General features: G+C 43.0%; 3 protein-coding genes across 3 annotated transcripts in view; 2 read left to right on the top strand and 1 right to left on the bottom strand.

The window, feature by feature from the left end:
• Window positions 1–7,065, top strand: part of gnai2b (guanine nucleotide binding protein (G protein), alpha inhibiting activity polypeptide 2b) — an 87,950-nt gene extending 80,885 nt beyond the window's left edge. Inside the window, exons 6-9 of the mRNA XM_036532575.1 lie at window positions 2,581–2,710; window positions 3,739–3,892; window positions 5,087–5,304; window positions 6,127–7,065. Coding sequence (XP_036388468.1) covers window positions 2,581–2,710; window positions 3,739–3,892; window positions 5,087–5,277 — 475 coding nt within the window. The 3' untranslated portion in view covers window positions 5,278–5,304; window positions 6,127–7,065. The remainder of the gene's footprint in view (window positions 1–2,580; window positions 2,711–3,738; window positions 3,893–5,086; window positions 5,305–6,126) is intronic.
• Window positions 7,066–11,322: 4,257 nt separating this feature from the next.
• On the top strand, window positions 11,323–15,295 carry inka1b (inka box actin regulator 1b). The gene is made up of 3 exons (XM_036534083.1): window positions 11,323–11,411; window positions 11,533–11,578; window positions 14,273–15,295. Exons 2-3 carry the CDS (start codon window positions 11,576–11,578, stop codon window positions 15,209–15,211), a joined length of 942 nt encoding a protein of 313 aa, XP_036389976.1. The 5' UTR covers window positions 11,323–11,411; window positions 11,533–11,575; the 3' UTR covers window positions 15,212–15,295.
• Window positions 15,296–18,326: 3,031 nt separating this feature from the next.
• The window catches only part of uba7 (ubiquitin-like modifier activating enzyme 7), a 58,544-nt gene continuing 54,600 nt past the window's right edge, over window positions 18,327–22,270 (bottom strand). The window contains exon 25 of the mRNA XM_036533268.1: window positions 18,327–18,462. Within this exon, the coding sequence (XP_036389161.1) occupies window positions 18,327–18,462 (136 nt within the window). The remainder of the gene's footprint in view (window positions 18,463–22,270) is intronic.

The following is a 22,270-nucleotide window of genomic DNA, read 5'->3' as shown; positions in this document are numbered from 1 at the left end:
GCAAAATGGTAATAATGAGAGTATAGGTAGCCAATGGCATTTAAGTGAAATTTGAGGGACTGAATGCAAGTCTGTCTGTTAATGTCAGTCTTTCAGGGTGAACACTGACCTTTGTGCCTCTTACTCCAAATTCAGCTCAACATTCACAGTTCAGCTCACCCTCAACCTTTCATACATGCAGGCAGACTCGCATAGTGCCCCCTCTGGTCAGATACCTACAGTACACTAAAAAATAAGCCTTGTACAATAATTAACGTTTAAATAATAGGGAGTATTGGGGTCTAGGTAGCAATCATTGCCATTTTCAAACAAGCAATTTAAAGAAAATTTCCCAGGCTGGCTGGCCACTGGGCGTAGTTCAGTAAGGAAAGTGAGTTTATACTAGTAAGACTGTTTTTGGTGAATACAGAAGTCTTTGGTAAGACAGTGCAGTCATGGAACAACAGAACCTCTGACCTTAAGCTGTGAAGTGGGGAGGGAGCTCCACAGGGATCAGAGGATGAGAGCTGGGTTTGGTCCTCTCCTGGTGCTGCTTTAGGTTTTAAGAGCTTGACAGAATGCAACCAGCTCAGCCCAAGAAGCCACCATTACTTCTCCTTTAGCAAAACCTCTGTTTAACTCTGTAAACAAGTGTCAGCCCAGACTGGCATTTCCTCAGCTTCAGATGTTCCCCTATTCTTTATGAATAACACATGGAGGCCGATCGATCTGAAAATTGCCTCTCATGTTTCCGTTCTGTTTGCCATCCTGCCGTAACCGTGGCAACGGCATCGCAGGAAAATGCCAACAAATACCACTGAAATGACAGCGTCTGTATTGCTAAGGAGTGGAGCGCTCTGAGCTGGCGCATGATGATCAGTTCAGCCCGAGGGCGGAGGGCAGCTGGTCTGGTCGTTTCTGTGCTCCAGACTTTTAGAACGATCCCTCCAGCCAACCTCTCAGTGGCCTCAGCTGTGCAGAGACCCCTCAGCCCTGACTCCGGTTCACTGGCGTCTCCAACATGGTCACAGCGAAAGTCAACTGAGGCTGCGGAGGCTAGAGCGTGCGTGAGGCCTCACTTCTTGCTTGGGGAAGAGGTCAGTGTCTGCAGCTGGCACTGGATCTAATGGCAGTGGCTTCTCTCCACTGTATCTTTACCTGCAGCTTCTCTCCACTGTATCTTTACCTGCAGCTTCTCTCCACTGTATCTGTCTACCTGTAGTGGCTCCACTCCACTGTACCTCTGCCTGCAGGCAGCGGCTCTTCTTTCATCCCTGTATTGTTTCATTGGGAGAAAAATGATGTTCCTCCCAAACACAGGAAAACATCGATGGTGCATAAGGGCTTGCGGCCACAAGGGTGCCCTGGGGCCCCCGATCCGTTTTGGAGTAATCCTCAGGATCAACCCGGGATTTCTGACGAAGAGCCTGATTCCCCACTAATGGTGCCCTGGAAGCACAGCAGCCCTGTGGTCTTTTATCACAGCTGAAGATCTATTATGGATTTATTTTCCGCTCTGCTTTGTTCTTGGTAGACGCTCATGAAATTTTCATTCAGAAGTCTGGATTGATTGTTACTCTCCCTTTCTCTTACTCTCCTTCCACCTCCCTCTTTACCTTTACAATTTCTCCACCTCTCTCTCTCTCTTTTCTCATCTTGTGCTGAATTCCAACTGTGACAGAGCAAGGAAATGGATATCCCCAAATTGCATTGTGTCACTGTCCCAGTCTACCCGCCTGCATACAGATCTCATTAGTGAAAAATCTCCCGAGCGTCTCGGCTGGTGCCTTTCTTCCTGTCTGTGCAGACAGGTCCAGCATGACAATATCACACTTTCACAGAGACAGTGCCTTTTCGGCTTCATCTGTTTTTTTTTTTTTTTTTAATTCATACCCATTGTGCGTGTGTGTGTGTGTGCATGTGCACTGTTTCATGGACCTCTGAAAGCAGAAGCTCAAATTGTTTTTTGTGACCTAAGTAGTGATACCCATGTGTAGGATCTAATTATTTTTGAAAACAAACTGTATGTGAATACCAGGGTCTAAACATCCCTTTTGACATCAATAACCGTAGGGCTTTTTCTGTGTAATGCTGCAGAGTGAATTGAAAGTATTAAAGTGTGTGTGTCCATCCCTGTCCATCTGTTGTGGAACAGTACAGATGGAAAGTTTCTCTGTGTATCTGTCTCTCTGAAGGATTTCTACATGCAGTATAAGTAGTAAGCATCTCTAGTCAGATAATTCGATGCAGATAGCTTTTTGAATTCTTTTGTTTACTCTGTTGTCAGGAATTCTTCACTAGAGAACAGATGTTTACCTAGGTGTTTTACCCTGTAGGGTGTAGCTTTCCCACTGCGAAGCTTAAAGCTGCATGTTTAAAGATTTCAGTGCATGAGCAAGGTATTATGCCATAAAAACCTGAGTGTGAGAGTAAAGCACTATACCTGCTGTCACCAGACCCCCTGTCATGAAGAATACAGTCACAGCTGTATAGAGATAATGAGCTGACAGTGGGGAAGGTGTGTACATACAGATTGCGAGTGGTTTCAGCTCCCTGCTGGATAGACTCTCACCTCTCTTTCCCTCCTCCCCTCCCCTGCAGAATGTTTGATGTGGGAGGCCAGCGCTCAGAGAGGAAGAAATGGATCCACTGCTTCGAAGGCGTCACCGCCATCATTTTCTGCGTTGCCTTGAGCGCCTACGACTTGGTCCTGGCAGAGGATGAGGAAATGGTGAGGAGCCACCCCCGGGTGGATCTGACCTCCCGGTACCCCTGTGCCGCTTCACGGTCTACTGTCCTACCGTTTACACCTTTCACTTCTCTCCATATTACTGTTCCACTCTTAACCTCTTTCACCTGTCCATATATTAATGTTCCACTCTTTACCTCTTTTACCTATCTCCATATTACTGTTCCATTCTTTACCTCTTTCACCTGTCCACATATTAATGTTCCACTCTTTACACCTTTAACCTGCTCCACTATTCACACTTTTTACCCAACCCCCATCACTGTTCCATTGTTACACCTTCTACCTCTGCCCATGTAATTGTCCCGCTTTTTACACCTTTCACTATTCACTATTTTTTGTACCTCTTATGTGTCCCCACTGACCCACTGTCCAAAGCTGTTATCAGTTTAATCAAGCAATAAGTGTGACATTTCAGACTTGACTCCACTTTAATGAATTTTTCTAAACAAATACAAAGGAGCACCATGCCATTTGTAAACTGTAATGATAGCAGAATATTCGATACGCAGCGCACAGCAACAGGGTTTTTCTTCAACATAAAATTAAATTCACAAAGTAATATTTTTCAGTTTTGTCAAATTGTATTGGTGTGAAATTCAGAAATAATTGGCACAATGCTGCCAATTACATGTGTAAAACTATATAATGTGGACATGATTTAAGTGCTTTTGTATAACAAAATGTTATCCTTTTCACAGTAAATACAGCACCTTGGCTTTTGTTGGTTATATGTAATAGATACATCCTACTGGTTTTAATAACACTGAATCATCTGGGTGTTTATAGTTTTACTCTGTAAAGGCAATTTTATGCACTGATGTTTCACCAAATGTTTAGATGGAACAGTTCCTTAGAAAAAAATCAATAGTGAAACAACAGTTCCCCCCAGTGGCTAGACTTGGAATGATTTTTGTCTTGTGTATTTCCAGTGAGAGGAAATTTTCTCCTGAGCTTTGATTTTCTCTCTCTCTCTCCCTCTTGCTCTCTCTTTCTCAAACTCATTTCAGAATCGAATGCATGAGAGCATGAAGCTCTTTGACAGCATCTGTAACAATAAGTGGTTCACAGAGACCTCTATCATCCTCTTCCTCAACAAGAAGGACCTGTTTGAGGAGAAGATCACCCGCAGCCCCCTGTCCATCTGTTTCCCAGAGTACTCAGGTACTGGAGGAACAGAACATTCACAGTGCCACTGTGGTAGCAGCAGTAGCAGTAGTAGTTGTCTTGTTCCTTCAAAATTTTCATTTCAGGCATTCCTTTAAAAATGTAACTTTACAGTTTAGATGCACTGTGTAAATCACTTTGGATGAGGCCACCTGCTAAATGACTGTGATGTAATGTACAGGGGTTGTGCAGCTCAGGCTTTAATGCAAGTGGTAAGCACAAACAGGCACTCATACATTCTCAGACACAAATAACTGAGAATAATAAACATAACCATTGTAAAATGTAGCATGTTCACAGATCCCTAATATAGGTGAGACATTCAGTCATAGAATGTTGTCAGCCAGCCTGAGTTCCCATTCTGCTTGCTATGACATGCAGCATTATTCCATACACTCTGTGGCATTATCAATTACTCTTACACTGTTGCATAATGCTTAGAGTACAGAGTTCAGGTTTAAAAAGTGGTTTAAAAGCGAAGGTGTGAAGACTGGCAGCCCTTTCCTCCCTGTGAGCTGAACTTAGACAGTTTCCGTCTTTTCATTTCCCAGTCCGCCTTCCCCTCTGCTACTGCAAAACCGCAACGGCTGTTGCGTTAGATGGAGGAAGTTTGGAGGCATGATGCTATAACTCTTTCGGTTCCCGATTAACCATTTTTGAAAGGAAGCAGAGACTGAAAGCAGGAAGCCTGAAGGCGAAGTGCACAGTGTGGACTCCTGTCCCCAGACTCCATAGCCCACACAGAGAAATGTCTGTTCCGTTATTACATCATCATTTATTTTCTGAACCAGAGAACCAGGGTGACTTTTAGTGCTTGCAGTTTTGACAGCTGGAACCGATGTGGACATTCCCATAAAGAACTGGACTGGAGCAATTGGGTACAACAGTAATGTTGCACCTGGGATTTTAACCCACATACGGCTGTCCTCCTCCACATAGATCCAGATGGGTTTAGGATTAAAGTAATAGTTTGTCTCCAGTATCATGTAAAGATGTGCAATGTGTCTCCAGGTAGTTTTCCCTGTTCCTTGGGTTTTCACTGTGTTTTCCCAAATGAAGGCTGTAGCCTCAAATGATCAAAATTTATGCCATTACAGGGTGGGTGTGTTGTGCTGTTATGCTCCAAGTTTTCTTCCAAAGGTGACGTATTATATAGAAACCTAGAACTTCTGACTGGCCTCTGCCATACAGGAGCCAACAAATATGACGAGGCGGCCAGCTACATCCAGACCAAGTTCGAGGACCTGAACAAAAAGAAGGACACCAAGGAGATCTACACCCACTTCACCTGCGCCACCGACACCAAGAACGTGCAGTTCGTCTTCGACGCCGTCACTGATGTCATCATCAAGAACAACCTGAAAGACTGCGGGCTCTTCTAGAGCCAGGGCAGAGGATGATGTGCCAGGGTGAGCAAGTGAAAACAGACACACACACACACAGCCTTTTGGGACATGCTATGCAAGTGGTTTACCTGCAAATGTTAATATGTTTTGTGACTTATCTTAGTGGAACCGTTTAAAGTTTCCAGTTCAAACAGGAAATATGCTGCTCTGTGATTTCAGAATGTATTGTGACTTTCTAAGTTGATATTATGAAGTAGTTTCATCATTTTATAAATGTTCTCCTTTATGTTATAAGCTGTACAGGATCTATGATCCACATGTATAAAACCATTTAAATTGTATGACCATGGATGCAAGTATGTAAATAAATACGGTTATTTATTGAATGTATTAAGCATTCCTTAAAATGTGATGTTAAAAGTACATTGTGAGGCAGACCTGAAATTGTGGAAGAATAGCTTTGGACATGCATAAACACGCATGAACACACACAGAGTGACCTCCCTCCCTCTCTCTCTCTCTCTCTCTCTCTCTCTCTCCCTCCCTCTCTCTGTCTGTCTGTCTCTCTCTCTGTCTCTCTCTCTCTCTCGCTCTCCCTCTCTCTCTCTCTGTCTGTCTGTCTCTCTCTCTGTCTGTCTCTCTCTCTCGCTCTCCCTCTCTCTCTCTCTCTCTCTCTCCCTCCCTCTCTCTGTCTGTCTGTCTCTCTCTCTCTCGCTCTCCCTCTCTCTCTCTCTGTCTGTCTGTCTCTCTCTCTGTCTGTCTCTCTCTCTCTCTCTCTCTCCCTCCCTCTCTCTCTCTCTCTCTCTCTCTCTCTCCCTCCCTCTCTCTGTCTCTGTCTGTCTCTCTCTCTGTCTCTCTCTCTCTCTCGCTCTCCCTCTCTCTCAGGATTACTTGAACAGATCTGATGACCAGAAGGAAGGGGAGTGGACACACCGTGACAGACTGCACTGGCCAGCGATTCCTTGCTTCTATCTGCTTTTATAAAGAAACAGACTGAGAACTGAGAAAAGCCTTGTAGTATCGGAACAATTGCTGGTTCCCCGACCACCATGTCTTTTCCTTCTCGTGGTTTTTAGGGTTTTTTGTTGTGTGTTGGATATTTAATTGTTAAAGGGGTTCCATGTTTTATTACTGTTAACTCCTTAGGCTGAGACCGCAACTCAACATGTTATTTTAGTTGTTGTGTCCTTTTTGTTTTTTTTTTCCTTCTTTATTTTTAATGATTAGCATAGACAAAAAGAGAAAAAAAAACTTTTTTATATAAATGCATTTACTTTACTTTGAGATCCGATGTGCAAATTTTATGAAACTTTTAATTGCATAAAGCTTATTTTTTAAAAGAAACGTGGGCATGGATCGAGAAAATGGATGGAAAGGAACGTGCTTTTTCATTATGTTTACATGAAGTCCACATTCTTAGCTTAACTTCATATTGCGCTGCATGACTGACGATAGTTGACTATATTAGATCTGTAACCTGCACAAAGAGCGTGACATTCCTTTAGAAACATAATAGAGAACATGCAAAAAAAGAAAAAATGCAAAAAAAACAAAAACAAAAAAAAAGACGCTTCACACCAGAGGAAAGAATGACAAAATTGTATCCGGTGTATAGGATAATTACATACTTTACATTACTTTCTGTTGTATTGTTCCATTCCATGTCCTCTTCAGTATGTTTTGTGCCTTCACTTCTGTTTACATGTGACCTAGATTTGCTTTATTCGTAGAAATGACTTAGGCCTAATTCTTTCTTCCATTTTCTTCATGACCGAAAAACAAGGTAAAATAGTTACGATGATCATGACAATGAGACAAAATCTAACAAAGGAAAAGGATAGTGTTTTGGTAAATATTAAAACGCTTTAAAAGTCATATAATGATTTAATTTAAATAAAAGTTGAGTCACTAGGCTTCTTAGTCCTTGTCTTTTCTTGTGTCTTTGGATTCAAATGATGATGAAGGTGTGGTGAAGAGTGAGGAAAAGATTGGAGTTAAATCAGTATCCTCTAATATGCCTCATAGTATATTTCACATACTGTATAATTATTAAGTCATTTCCTCTGATGTTAATGAACCTGACAGGATCATGTAACCCTCTGTTCCATGCAAATTTTAATCCAAAAGCATACTCTACGGTAATGGTCACATTATATCTCTGAAGAATTCTCTAATATTGAATGTGCATATACTGTATACCTGTAATTGGTGCTGTGATCTTGTGGCTGAGGACTCTGAAATTCAAATCTTTGTAAAAGGTTCTTTTGGAATGGTCAAAGAACATGGCAGTTGGCGTCTCTTGGTACCATACAGTGTGTCTTTATCCTGATGTACTATCTTACACTGGAGAATAAAGGAGGGTAAGGTATGATTCACAAGAAGCCTGTTCTGACATTTGACTTTTGGTAGATGCTCTACAAAAAGTGGATTCATCAGGTTTACCAGGTAGCCATATAGATATTGAATCATCTGTGCCATACTTGTAATATAGGGCTATTGTGGGAAGCAATGCTATAATGAGTGCTCTCACAATGTGCACAAATCTGTACTACTATTGCCATTTTCACCCACCAAGCTTGTATCATCATAGGTTTTAGTGGCCACAAAGTTTTACTTTTTACTCTGTACCATTTACTCATTTTGTTTCTGAAAGTCCATATATACTTGATAGTAGTGAACAAATGCCCCCTATCAGAAGAAGACACGACATTCAAATGTATATCGGAATGTTGAGTGCAAGGGGAATTAGCTGCCCTATTTTGAGACTCAAAATCTACACCTGTTTATTTCAGACTACACAGTATGTGATTATTGACCATTCATAATGTCAGCTGACTTTCCATGTATGTTATATTTCACACCATTGTTGTCATAAAAAATACAGTATATAGTATAGCTTGCTAGAAATACTGAATTTCCTAATTCTAATTCATTTCTGCCTAGCTGTAATATTTGTTGAAGTACTGTAGATCACCTTAGTTTAGACCCTCCATAGTTAATCAGGAAATTCTCAACATCTCTGCAACACGTAGTGAAGAAAATATGCAGGACTGATTACAGGTAAAACATAGTTTCATTAGTTACTCAATTAATATTCCACAGAACGTGTTCTTAAATTATGGATTGGGCCCCAGGAGGGGTTGGTACATGAATGAAGTGGGCATCAATAATCAGAATGCAGTTATCACCATTGTGTTCCAGCAACCTGCAGTGGTGGTTGAAGTATTTATTTATTTATTTATGCCAATCAAAGGCTAGTAAATTAGTGTCCATCTACAACTTACATTTCACTTGGCATGATCTCTTGCTGCCATTCAATCTCATGCTCCGAGTTATCTTCTATATGATCTGGATAGGTATCCGCCAAAAATTGTATTCAAGTGCAATTTGATAATGGCTCAGCCCCAGATTACATTGGAACTCCACTACTGTCTCAAACACAAGTCTTTCCTTTGCAATGCAACATTTTACCTGTGAGGGGAGGTAAAGGCACACATTATTATGTGCAAACTGAAGCAGAGCACAAAAGAACAGCTAAATATAAGATCAACATAACGGCAAACACTTTGTGTTACAGTGGATACTAAAAGGGTCTGGGGGGAAGTGTTTAAAAAAACAGAAAACAAAACAGGAAGTGGGGTGGTGAACTTTTAAACCACTTAGCATGTTGTAAAAATTACTGATAACCAGAATGCATCTGAGAGAAAAAACAAGGAAATGTTTACCACTTTCACCAGTCAGTAGGATGGAGCAGATGTTCTGGTTTCAAAGTCTGGTGTGGTTTTGTGCTCTTCCACACAGTTATATAAGAACTCTGTCATTCCAATGAGTTGTGCCCTTCCATGGCCAGATTGATTTTTCCACCTAATGTCCACTTCTAACAGTAATATTCTCCTCAAAACCCCTCCCACAAAATGTATAGCAGATGAACTCCTATATGAACTCCAAAATATAGGAAAGACAGATGCTTCGTCAAATTAGTAGTCCAACTCTTGATGTTCTCACCAGAGACCCTGTAGAAAGACCCCTTCAGCTAAAGTCCCAAAGAGCTTCAGCATTACACACTTAGGACCTACATTTTCCTAAACAGAAAGAAATCCATGTTGGCAAAAGCAAAAAACTGTGTGGCCCTAAGCCTCAGAGATACCAAAATGAGACACAAGAGTCTCATGCCTCCCTCATGATAAAATGAATATGGATTCAGAATAACTTACAGTAAAGCCTCACCATATTTTTAAGAATCAAGGGTTTTTAACAGGATCAAGATGATAAGGGATACCATACTGATGAACCCTCTAACGAAATTACAGTGGTTTCACAAAAGAGTGAAAATATATGAGCCACTAAACGTTTAGGCACAATCTGCACGGTAAAAAGATGTATTCAATTGTAGTAAGCGCATTTTTATCCAATTATAAATTGTGATTATTGCTAGCATGTACGTGACGGATGGTGGAGGCTTAATGATATTACGTGACAGCTGGTATATTGGATCAAGAAGTCCTCAGTGCCTAATTAGCAGATCAATCTTTGGCTGTAATTATGATAAACCACAGCCGACAGTAATGGAAAACACAGCACCGCTATGAACCAGGAGTGATTTAGCATGTGCGTCAACATTTTGTTGGTTGCTTTCCAATAACCGATAACTGTTATTTGAACGTACATCTAAATGGAGACTGTGAACGCTAAGTAATTGTAATTTCACTTTTAACACGTACCGTCTTGCCAGTATGCTCTTAAAGAGCCATGAGAGGGTATTGCGCGGTAGCCATTGTCCCCGTATTTGCAATGTAAATCAACCCTTAATGCAAGAATGCAGAAAGACATTGACACGCCTCCATGAATCTTCACACCGCGTATTTATGCAAGCATTCCATTAAATACCCTAGCACCATTAGGCTAAATTCAACAGGAGAGCTGTATTTACAATACATTACCACAAGGTGGCAGTAGGAGTATATTTGCGTCAGATCTATAATAAAGGGCTTCACATGAACAGTACTTAATTTGCCTTTCAGAAATTTGGTGCTTGATTATTGTATCTTTTCAGTTTCGTTTAATTTTTGTGGGCCTTAAACTTTTCAAACAATAAGACAAAAAATGCTTATCTTAAACGCCCGAATTTCCGTCCCCATTACTTTGTTCGGTTTTATTAAGAGATTTCTGCAAAACTTTGGACTAACTACCGTTTTGAAGATCAAACAGGAATAGCTTGTAAACCCGTTGTAAATTGATTCTTATCCCTCAAAATGTGTAATTTGTGATACCATCAAAAGACAATGAACAGTGCGGTGTTGATGTCCCCATAAGATAAAGCCAACTAGCATAATTAACTTAATTTCAGTGTAGTCTGCAAATCCACACGCAGTTTTATTCTGACCTCCCAACGCATATCTTGACAGCTTCATTTTCTACACGAGCAGAGAAGTGAAACATGAAAAAACTGAAATTAGCGATCATACTTCAAAAGCAGATTAACACATATATATTATTGCAACCAAGCTCAGCACAATGATTTCACAGTATAGTTTACAGACAAGTAAAACCTGTCAATGACGAAGCAGTTCATGTAAGGAGGGAAATAAGCACGCTTCCTAGTGCTGCGTCTATTATAATATGTGATTTTCAGTGTCAATGGGAATTTTCGCAAAGTACATCTTACATTTCTGAACTGTTATAAGGAATAACTGATAGAAGATTATTTATTTTTTGGTGTAGGTAAATATGCTGTTATGCTTGATTTAATGATTCATGAATCACTGTAAAAGATGTAATTATGTAACAAATTTCAAAACATTTCGTGAAATTGCAGTACAAACTATGTTTTGCAAAATGCCATAATTTCCGAAACACGCACTTTTCAAGTCACCGTACACGGTGAATCGAGATGCTTTTTTCGTTGTTTTGGAAGCGAGAGGCTGCAGAAATTGGGGATTTCTCCAGCTCAGGTTTCAGCCGCGCTCCTATAGGCTGGCTCGGTGATGCGCAGCTGTGACTGGCTGCCACACGCAGGCTGGAAACGGGACGGCGCTGACAAAACCGCTGCACGCCCTCCGCAGCTGCACACTGTCACTTAAACGCGCCGAGGAGTTCATTTAAATCACGGTTAAAGTTTGCGCACTGTTACGGATTACTTGTTCACGCTGGAAAACTAAATCGATGTCAATGTAAGTATATGAACGATTTACCCTTCATATACAGTATATTCAGGATGCAATGGGTTATACTGTAGTTAAGAGATTGTTGTTTTACATTATTAGTAACTGATACTTATCTCGTTTCTTTTAGGAAAAAGGAATAGGCTGTGGCATTGTCTAATTAAGGAATACAAATGGTAAGTGAATAATCTATATGTATTGTTTCTTTTACGCTGTTTGATGTAATTTTGCAGGAACAAAGTTTACATCGAATAAAATCAAATCAAGATTTGATTTGATTTGTACATCTGATCTGCACTGTAAACTACTGAGTAAGCATTCAATAGTGTAGCTGTGAGGCGTTTTATATTTTGAGTATCTCTATCCATCAATCATTAATCTTGTTCAAAAACTAATATGACAGAATAACTATTTAAAAGCGCATATTCAACCATTTTTTGGATTCACTAAGATTCTTGGGGCAGAGGAAATTGAAAAATAACTCTGCCAGAATGAAAGAAAATCGCGTCATTTCAGCATATGGCGGAGCATCTGCAGCCCAACCCCATAGGTTTCCCGGAGAGACATCTATTCACTGATTTATTGATGAACGAGGTGTTTGATTGACACGAACGCTGATGTCGTTAACTCTTCGCAGTTTGACGTTATTCTGTGCCATGTGTCGAGCTAAATACCAAATCCCACTTTACCTGGAAAGACTTGTGCAAGAGACACAACTAAAATAGCAACAGTCTGAGAGTGCTTTTCAGTTTGGAGAAAGCTTATAGCTCATGAACACATACGTCATTAAGCGTCACTACTACTACTACTGCTACTACTAACAGTAAAACAAATCTGTATAATAATTCAGGAAACTCTAATTTAGTTAGATCCCCCATCACAGAGGTGCATGGTGACCTTGCTGTGTGGTGCTGTTATGTCTGCATCAGAAAGAGCTGGACTTGGTGCAGCCTTGATGTTTTATCTCTTGCCTGAAAGCAGTGCTCTTAAGCCCCAGGTGTAATGAACGACAGCACAGCACTGCAGGAAAGCACAGATGGGAAAGGTCAGAGGCAAAGCTTGTCACTTGTCTTAGGCTGTCCCTGAAACCGCAGCACAGCTGAGGATCTCCTTGAACCAAGCTGCAGCGTGTCCAGCTGGTTTAAGAGAAGGGATCATTGAACAAGACTGCCCAGAATTTTATGTTGCTTTAAGTGGACTGTAACTGGGAACTTTGCACCACTTTTAAATGTAAACCTCTAGGTTTGAAAGTGCATATCCCGTGCTTTCCCTTTTTGGCAGTTTCTATGACACACACAGTTTCCACAGCTGTGATAACATCATCAAGCGGTGCTGCTTTCTTTCTCAAATCTTAGGCCTACAGACAGTATGTAAAATGAGGCGTCGACTCTTAACCGTTGTGGCCTAAGAAATGTTCTGGAAAAAAAATATGTAAAGCTTCATTAAAAACAGGAATCGGTTACCATTTGCATTGTAAAGACAGTAAAACATGTCATCACTCTAAAATTCAAAAGGATTCCTTTGAGTGTGTGGTCTTTCGCAGCTTTTGGAAGGTTTTGCAGGAAAGAGCCCCAGAGGTAGTATTATACAGTATTATGACATGCAGACTCCAGTGAAGGGAAGTACCTTCTCAAAACATTGGTCATACTGACAGACTGCAGGTGACTGTTCCCAGCAAAATATTCTCTCAGAAAAACTTATGTAACCTTGTAGCAAATGTTGTGACATGGTTCATGGAGGACTCACCTTCTCCAACAAAACAGAAATGTTGGAGTACGTCATGTTTGAAAAAAAAAAAAGGTTAGGAAAACAGTGAAACTCCCCATCGGAGTGTTTTCTGTGTTAATACTGCTGAATACATCTTTAGTTATTATGAGACCATTCAATAATCCACTGCATGCAGTAATGCCTGCCACTGATAAGAAACTATGTCATATGTGCTGTGCATGTGTCATCACCAGATAAGATCTCATAAATTGATCATCTCTGTGACTCATACCTATTTTTTTGGAATTTCAAAGCTCATTGTTGAAGTGTGACAATGTTGCTTCACAGGGAATGGTTTGGACCAATCAGCAGGACTTCCTGTGTCAGTGTAAAGGAAGTGCATTCTGGTGGTCTTTGGGGTTTCACTATTCCAGCTCCATAGACTTCCTTTATGTCATTTTAAAGAAGCAGGGAGACTATTTCCCTTACATCCTGTTCCCACAGTCAAAATACTTTGAACTTTAATACGATGATCCGTTCTGTGTATTTGTCTCTTATCCCCCACAGTCCTCACCACAATCATGACTAAATACCGTATAATAACACGTTTCAAAAATGCTTTCCATTTTGTGTAGTACCTCAGTGTATTGCAGTTGGTGCTTGGTGGATTGCATTGAGTGTGATGAACTGCTCTGGTGGTGTTACATCACAGTAGTAAGTAGGAAAATACGTTTGTGTACCTGCGATTTGTGGACCTGGTGATTAGTATTGAAGCATGACTTCCTGCAAGGGAGAAGTTGCTTCTCCAGCAGACAATGGGGATTGAGTGGGGACAGCCACACAGTCTCCGTACAAGCTTGGGCCTGTCAGAGAGTCTGTCTAAAGAGACCAGGGGCAGGGATAGTTAAGTAGCACGGTTAGGAGAAAGCAAAGAGTGGAGATTTCTCTACCTTGTGCCACTGTCTGCTACACTTTCATTTATGCTTTGATGGGAATATGTCCACAAGCCCACGAGACCATTTTATGGGACTCACAAAAAAATCAAGAAAGGCAACAAAGGTCTCATGTTAATGGCAGTGTTAAATTCCAGCCCTAAATCATTGGGGGAAAGCCGTAACTGACTGAATGTGCCTGACGCCACCTTCTCTCTCTCTCCCCCACAGTTGTGCCTACGAGAATCCGGAGACTGCCTTAGGGAGCAGATGCAGTACATGATGAGGTCACTGCAGGACCTGAAGCAGATTCGAGGGGGTTGCGCTCTCCCCAGCCGCCCCCTTGCACCAGCGCGGCCATGCCAACAGAGGGTGCTCCACCGGGAGCGACTGACACGTCTGCGGGTCTCGGAGGCGAGCGACGCCAGCACCTACGACTCTGCCTGCTGCCTGGCCAGCCCCGTGGAGGAAGAGGAGGAAGACGAGGTGGAAGGAGGGGGCAGCCGGCTAGCGCTGGGCTCCCCCAGCAGCGAGAAGAGCCTGGATTTTGATTCTGGGTACTCTGAGGCATCCTGGCAGGATGAGGGGGTAGTGCTTCGGCGCACCAGGAACGTCCGGGTCTCCTCCAGTGCCTGTCTCCGGACCAACCGCGGCCCCGGCGGCCGCGTGCGCCCCAAATCCACCTCGGACGCTTGCCTGGAGCGCTGGACCTCCTTCGAGGCCAGCGACCCTGAGGACTGGACCACCTCTCTGCTGACCCGCGGGCGGAACCGGCAGCCCCTGGTGCTGGGGGACAACAGCTTCGCTGACCTCATCGAGAACTGGATGGACCTGCCGGACTGTCCCGACCCTGCGGAGCTCAAACCGAGCCAGGGCCGTCGCGCGGCCAAGGACTTCTTGGTTAACCTGCGGCGGAAGCTGGTGGGAATGTCTAAGAGCATGGAATGTCGGCCAAAATCAGACCCCATGCGGGGGAGCAGGACTGACAGGACTGCTGCTGCCCCCAAGCGCCTCTCCTGCCCCGTGGGCTTCCATTCGCGGACGCCCTTCTTCCACCAGTCCCACACGGGCCTACATGAACTGGGCACAGACTTCTACCAGTTCACCGCCCTCATGAAGACGGGCAGCCGGCAGCCAATCATCTGCAACGACATCATTGGGTACATCTGACTGATGTCACCTCAATGACAACAGATTTTTCCGTTGTGCATGGACACTTTTGTAAAGTGTTATTTTATTTTTACATCCGGTATATCTGCCACTAATACTATATTTGTTCCAACAATAAAAGTTGTTTTTCATAATGGAGAAGGAAAAAAGTATTTCTTTGGGAATGGTGGAGCTGCTTTCACAAGATTATATTTTGCGTCGTAGTTTTTTTATATCCTGAATGGTAATTTCTCTGAAGGGTCTATATAGAAACTTCATAAGGGCTACATAAACACTCAAACCACACATGATGTGCTATCACTGTCACATGGTGTACTGTTCTTAGTGCCCATATCACAAGTGGTGTGGCATAATGTTCTGAATATATTGGTCAATATGTTTTTATGACCGCTTATGTATTGCTTATGAAGGTGTTATGTAGTTCTTATGTAGAAGCCTGCATACAAAAATTGGAATCTCAGACATGAAAAAGAAAGCCAACAAATTACAGAAATAACAAATGAACAATTCCCGGTAATGTAGTAAAACACCCCTTGTAAATACCAGCACAGCCGTTCACCCGATTCTATTATTGTTTCTGCAAGAATACAGAGCACGTTAAAGAAACCTTAATGAACCATATGGAGAACAGTATATTCAACTACTTTCTTGGATATGAGGGGTTTAGGCACAGCTCATAAGACACACTACTTGAAGTTCAAAGCACCTTAAATCCATAAAGGTGGGTGGACTATCAAAGTTCTGACTGTGTGAGTTGGTCGCAAAGAAAGTTTTCACTCTCAACAAAATTGCTTCATTCTTTGATCAAGTTAAAAAACTTTCGGAGATTAGAGACCTCCAACAGAAAGACAACGGCATAAACAAGACATCCGTTAATTACCCTTAACAAAGTGAGAATAAGCCACAGGGTTTACAGCTCAATCTGTTGTGTCTGCAAGTGTTATTTGTGGCCGCCGGGTGAGTAAAATGGCTGTTCTAATTACGTGTAGGGGTTAAAAACTCTTCCTGTGGGTAAATTCCAGTATTAGACTCCTTTCAGTGGATAGGCAGTGTGAAATTAACTTTTTGTAGGCAGAAAAGCTTCAGCTCCAGCACACACCCCAATCAGGTGTTCTGACTGCCTTCCCATGGGGCTGTGTTGTTAGCGGCCATACAGCACTCTAACAAAAGGAGCAATCTATATACAGGAAGCACAGAAACGGAAAGGAAAACAGAACCAAACAGTTGAATTTATGTTCAACAATGGCTGGCTGGAAAATCGGGATGGTAGGCAAAAAAATTTCCCAAGTAAAGGTCATTGAATAGCAGGGGAATTTATTTAGAACTTACACAGATATTTAAAATGGATTATGTCTATTGTTGAATACCCAAATGCACTGGTGCGTGAACTTTTTAATATCGGCAGCGACACAGACTACGTTTATATTACGCATGAAGAGAGCAGCTATTTAAGGTCACTCAACAAGTGAAGGAAACCCTATTGAAAAGAACTGAATTTCAAGCCATTCTGCCACAGATGCCTCACAGGAGACTCAACAGAGGCTCCCTGGCGGGGTTGAAAAGACGGCACCTGCGATGCTCTGGAGGAGGGAGGAAGGCCGTGTCAACACGTCGCCCGCGGTTTCAGCAGCATGTGCCCGATGAGCTAATGTGCACTCCCAGGGGGGTGAGCTGATGGCCCAAGCAGCTGTGTCCAGATGGTGAAGGGACCCATCCAAAGTTTACCCACTTCCCTGCTTTATTAAATGGTGTGCTCAATTTAGCCAAATGTGCCCGTGTTGTGCTTATAAATCTGCACAAGTTTATGCAGGAAGCTCTGCTTGCTTTTAGAAAACAGTACTAACATTAGCTCAGCCTTAGGCTCTTTTTTATGATCATATGTGATAATATATGACTGATAAGGAAAGCATAATAATAGTGGTGTTTGAGGTAAAATTAAAATATTTCAGTCTAAACTCTTCTATTTCTAGGCACGCTCTAGCAGACAGTCCCATTAATCACACCAGAGTGTGAAAATGGAAAAGGCTAACTCCATAGCATTGTAATTGCTATAGAGAGGGGGGCTGGGGGGTTAAACTACACAGCAGTGTAATTTCTGTTAGGGGAGGAGGGATAACCTCACAGCTGTGTAATTTCTCTTAAACAAAGAAGGATAATGTTGTAGAATCTTAGGAGAGGAGGGAAAGCATGGAACTGTGGTATTGGTCTTTGTCATTTAATCTTTTGCTGTTTATTTCTCAGTCTTTAAGAATAAAGACAAGACACTGTTTCTGCCAGGGACACCCTCTCCCTAAAATGTGGTTTCAGTACATTACAGTATTAAAATGCCTCCACAGTGTAGGTCTTATGTATTACACACATATAACAGGCCATCCGTTCCGGCACAACACATTTATCACGGTCTCTAAAATCATAGCAAAGGTCAGAAAACTACAGGACACTACAGAAATTCCCCTGCAAACCCAGGAACCCTGAGAAATGTTTGGAATTCCCAGGCGCAACATGTGCAAGTCACAAAGGACCGGGGCAGCTGCAGAGAAGAATCAGCCTTCTCTGACGGCATGGAATAATTCATGGAAGTGACAGGGGCTGATGTGGCCAGCATCTGTACTGCCGATGCAGGAGGCTGCAGGACAGCAGAGTGAGGCTCACTGTCAACAGCCTACACTGGACTGGACTGACAGTGAGAAGTACCTGTTTAATACCGTCTACCATAGGTGATAATCACAAGCAATAAAATCACTTTTATTGGATTTTCATCACAGCTTGGTCACTCCATAGATCTCTCCAACATCATCAAGTCCCGTGAGCATACATTTGAAATACAGTGTATGATTTCCAAAAGCTGATAAATCAAATAACAATAATTCAAAAGGCTACAGCATATATACATTCACAGTTAATTTCCACATTTCATTGTTTAGTCATTATATTCATATTCTAATCACATTATGCCGGTAATTAAATTACCAGTGAATCACAAATTAATTAAATCTTGATCTAAGATCAAAATCCCACACCTGAACAAGACGCTGCTTGATATTTTAAAGCAGATAATGGTCGATTATCAGGTTCAGTAAGTGTACTGAGTACCCTACCCTTCAGAACTGGGCTGTCAGTTTCTGAAGCGGTACCTGATGGGCGGAACCGTCTCGCAGTCCTCATCCTCAGCGAACGAGGCGAAGAGTTCCAGAAACTGCACATGCTCCGGGATCTCAGCCTTGGTAACGGTTTGCACCACATCTGAAACACTGCATGGACACATACGCGAACACACAGGGACAATGTCACACAACATGTACATGAATCACTGTCCAGCTGCTACAGTACAACAGCTTTGTGATATTTTATTTCAAATGCCAAAATCAGCCTAGATGCTTATTTGTGATGCAAATATTTTCTTAAAAAATATGATCTATGGATATTGTGCTTATATGAGTGCATGTTGAAGAATTCTGTACGATGTTTAAAAGTGATATTAAGGAACCTCCACACCATTATATCAGGTAAGTGCAGAAGTTAAGGCTTCTATGGGAGGTGCCTGAAAGCTCAGGAAGCGTGCGCATAGAGAACCTGTCGTCATCACACCTCTGTCCCAGTCAGTTCCTCAGGGCCGTGCCAGCCCTTCGGGGGGGGGGGGCTTGTTTACACAGAGCTATGGAGGAAGCTGCCAGTGTATCAGGAAAAGAGGGAGAGACCGTCCCACAGAGAGGGGAAGCGGGGAAGGGGTGGTTGGGCGTGGGGGGGTTGAGTCAGGATGTTTTCATAAAGGAGCTGCTGCCTCTCTGGGATCCTCTGCAGCCACACCTTGCACCTCCACGAACTCTTGCGTAAGCAGGTACAGGGAGGGGAGAGTGGTTCACGGGAGCATAGAGGCTTGGGGATCCCTCCTTTGGGCTGTCATGGAAGTGGCAGTCTGTTGGCTTGGGTCACACAACTGCAATTGCTTTGATGTAGATATCCCATCCAAGCTCGTCAGTACGGTCACATCATACACCATCCCACCTACCGATGCACTCACAGAACCGCCAGAAACATAGACTCTTCAGTACAGAGTGAAGGAAACTTTTTCATGTTTTTGAGATGGGCCAAGTGTACTCCCAGGTTTTCATCACATAAAGCATGCCTGAGTACGTAAAAAAAGATTGATTAATTAATGAAACCCAAGATTAACTCTAATTAATGACACTGCATTCAAGTGTTCAAGGCCTTCACAGCAAAGGAGGCAGATGATCTCTGTCAGGGATGCCCCTCAGTCACACGTTTGCCCTCTCAGAGGGGCTGTCAGGGCAGGGCGGGGTCACAGCAATGTCTGCTTTCCTTGGCACAGCAGCCTCTTTGATTTGATTTTTTTAACTCATTCAGCTCTGCTGAATTTTTCCTGTGCTCCATTTCCTCATCAGTCTTTTCTTTCTTCAGCAAGTCTTTTTTGGATGGATTGCTGCCAAGCTCATCCTGTGTGAAGCACTGACAGCATTTCCATATGTGTTTCCACTCTTCGTTTTTCCTCAAGTCTTCAAATTCACTTCGGTGCAACGGAATTGCAGTTGATCAGCAGTTCAGCGGCCAGTACAGGGAAATCCAACAAGTGCAAAAAAACATCGGTCCGAGAGAGATCCACTCTATGGTCTACAGCTCTGGCTGGATGGTGAGACTTATTTTCCGCTCACTGGCAGATAAACTGAAAGAACCCAATGCGTTGGGTGAGTCACTGCCCGTCCGTTACGGCCTGAGGTACAAAAACGGTCTCGCTCACAGCTTCTCCGCTGCGACAACACACCAGCCCCGGTGCCCCGAGGCTCCATTTACTGCGCAGGAATGTAAACACACGGGGGGGAAACGAAGGTGGCTGTCTGCCCGGCAGGTAGCGCAGCGCCAGGTCTCTGCATGTGGTGGAATGCACCGTGGTGGAGCGCCTCCAGCTCCGGGAGCCTCCTGCTTGTACGTGCAACCATGCAGACAGCGGGCAGCTTCTCGCGTCTCAGTCGGCCTCACCCGCTGATGCAGGAGAGGGGTGGCTGATGAGGCGTGGAGAGATGGGCTAATCAAGCACAGAGTCCCTGAGGACCCCCATTTGTCAAGAACTGTTGGAGCAACCCCTCAGGGGATCCCCCCTGCCACTCTCCCATAGCCCCCTAAATAAACAAACTTGCTGTGGAAGTAATGAGGTGAGGGGAGGTTGTAATGGATACATTTTTGTATTTGAGGGGCATTTAACCAGATAATTTGAGGTGACAGGAAAACTAATGTGATGAGTCAAGACTGACTATCCCGGGAGTCTGTAGTCTCCCCTGGCTGGGATAGGCAATATGCGGCCTTCAGTCAGAGTGTCGGAAGTCTGCATATCCCACAGCAGGACAGCTGCTAAACCGCTGTGCCTGGGGGATGTTTTGGATTAAATAGCAGGAACAGGGTGCAACGGGAGCAGCGCACACACCAGGTGTGTGTGTGTGTGTGTGTGTGTGTGTGTGTGTGTGTGTGTGTGTGTGTGTGTGTTTGTGTATGTGGGGAGGTGAGGGCGAGATTGGGGTTAGAAAATGAGTTGCATGATTGCAGGCCTCTTGAGGAGGGAGATGAGCAAGCTTTGTGCCAGCTGTGTGTCATACCCTTCCGCGTCGGTTTAACAATGTGCATGCTGGGCTAATTCAATCCCTAAACATAAATGTTACTTTTTCAAGGGACCAGTAAGTATCCATGGTCCCACCCTAATAGGAGAATAGTGGCTATAACAGCTAACAAAACCTTCCGCTCCTATTGCTGAGTTAACTGTAAGATATTTGTCCATCTGTAGTACATGACAGTGGCTTAACTTTCCATTTCACAAGAATACTCAAGTACACTTTGTGTGGCTTAAGAATATGTGAGCAAAATAAGGTCACACTGTAGTTTTATCAAGGTTACACTGTGCACTTTCATCAAAAAACTATAGCTTTTTTTACCAAATTAAAAACTACATGACAAAGAAAGAATAGTGATAAAATTAAATATTTAGAACCACTGAATGAGATTCACTATAAAGTACGTACCAATTTTTGTACAACGCAATATGAGAATAGAATGGTGTCCCACAATAGCACATTCAAACATTCAAATCGAAACAGGACAGTCACTGGACATGTAGGCAAAGTTTGACAATAACACTGGCATAGGAGGTCTGAGTAGAATCCCTGACCCCAGGGTGTGATGTCACTGTGACATACTCTTTACTTCTAAATGTGTCCTGTTAGACACAGCAGTGACAGACTCTGGAGCCTGACCAGCTAAGATGAAAGAGTGGGGTGGCACTTTGAACCTCTAGCACAGTCAGATCAATGGCAGTTTGAATGTTCTCTGTATGGGGCCGGAATCGGCTGCCACTGTGTCTTGCCTGGCAGACATACAGACTGTCCAGGTAAAAGGGCTCTGTCTCTTAAGTGAATGGCTCAGGTGAGAAGGCTATGCCAGTAAAATGTGTGTGCGCTGTTCAGAAATTTGTGTGTCAGTACGTGTAAATGGTAAATGCTGACACAAGGACAGTTGAGCTAAGTGGTGTGCATCATGGAGATGTATGTAACTGATTAAGGTAAGAAGTCTTCATTACACAGACAGATGTGAATGGTTCAGACAAGAGGTCTACTTCAGGTAGACACATATGATAAGTTCAGGCAAGTGGTGTGTGGCAGGGAGACATATATGCATGCTTACAGGAAGAGGTCTTTATCTCATAGACAGATGTGAATAGTCCAGGTAAGAGGTCTGTGTCAGGTACCCATATGTAATAAGTACAGGTATATGGTGTGTGGCAGGTAGACATATTGTAGTGCTTAAGGGAAGACATTTTCACCACATAGACAGATGTGAATGATACAGGCACTAGGTCTGTTTCAGGTAGACATATGTGAACAGTTCAGGTAAGTGGTGTGTGGTGGGTAAACGTGCGTGGATGATCCAGGACAGAGGTGTGAACGTCTGTAATCACTGTGCAGATGGACGGACATGAATACAGTCCAGGGGGATTAAGTGTCCCCTCATTCAAACCAGGCTTCACAGCAGGGCTGGAAATGGGAAAGTACTGAGCGA

This window comes from Megalops cyprinoides, chromosome 7 (genome assembly GCF_013368585.1).
Source record: "Megalops cyprinoides isolate fMegCyp1 chromosome 7, fMegCyp1.pri, whole genome shotgun sequence".
Taxonomy (NCBI): Eukaryota; Metazoa; Chordata; class Actinopteri; order Elopiformes; family Megalopidae; genus Megalops; species Megalops cyprinoides.
This window is presented reverse-complemented; position numbering and strand designations above follow the sequence as displayed.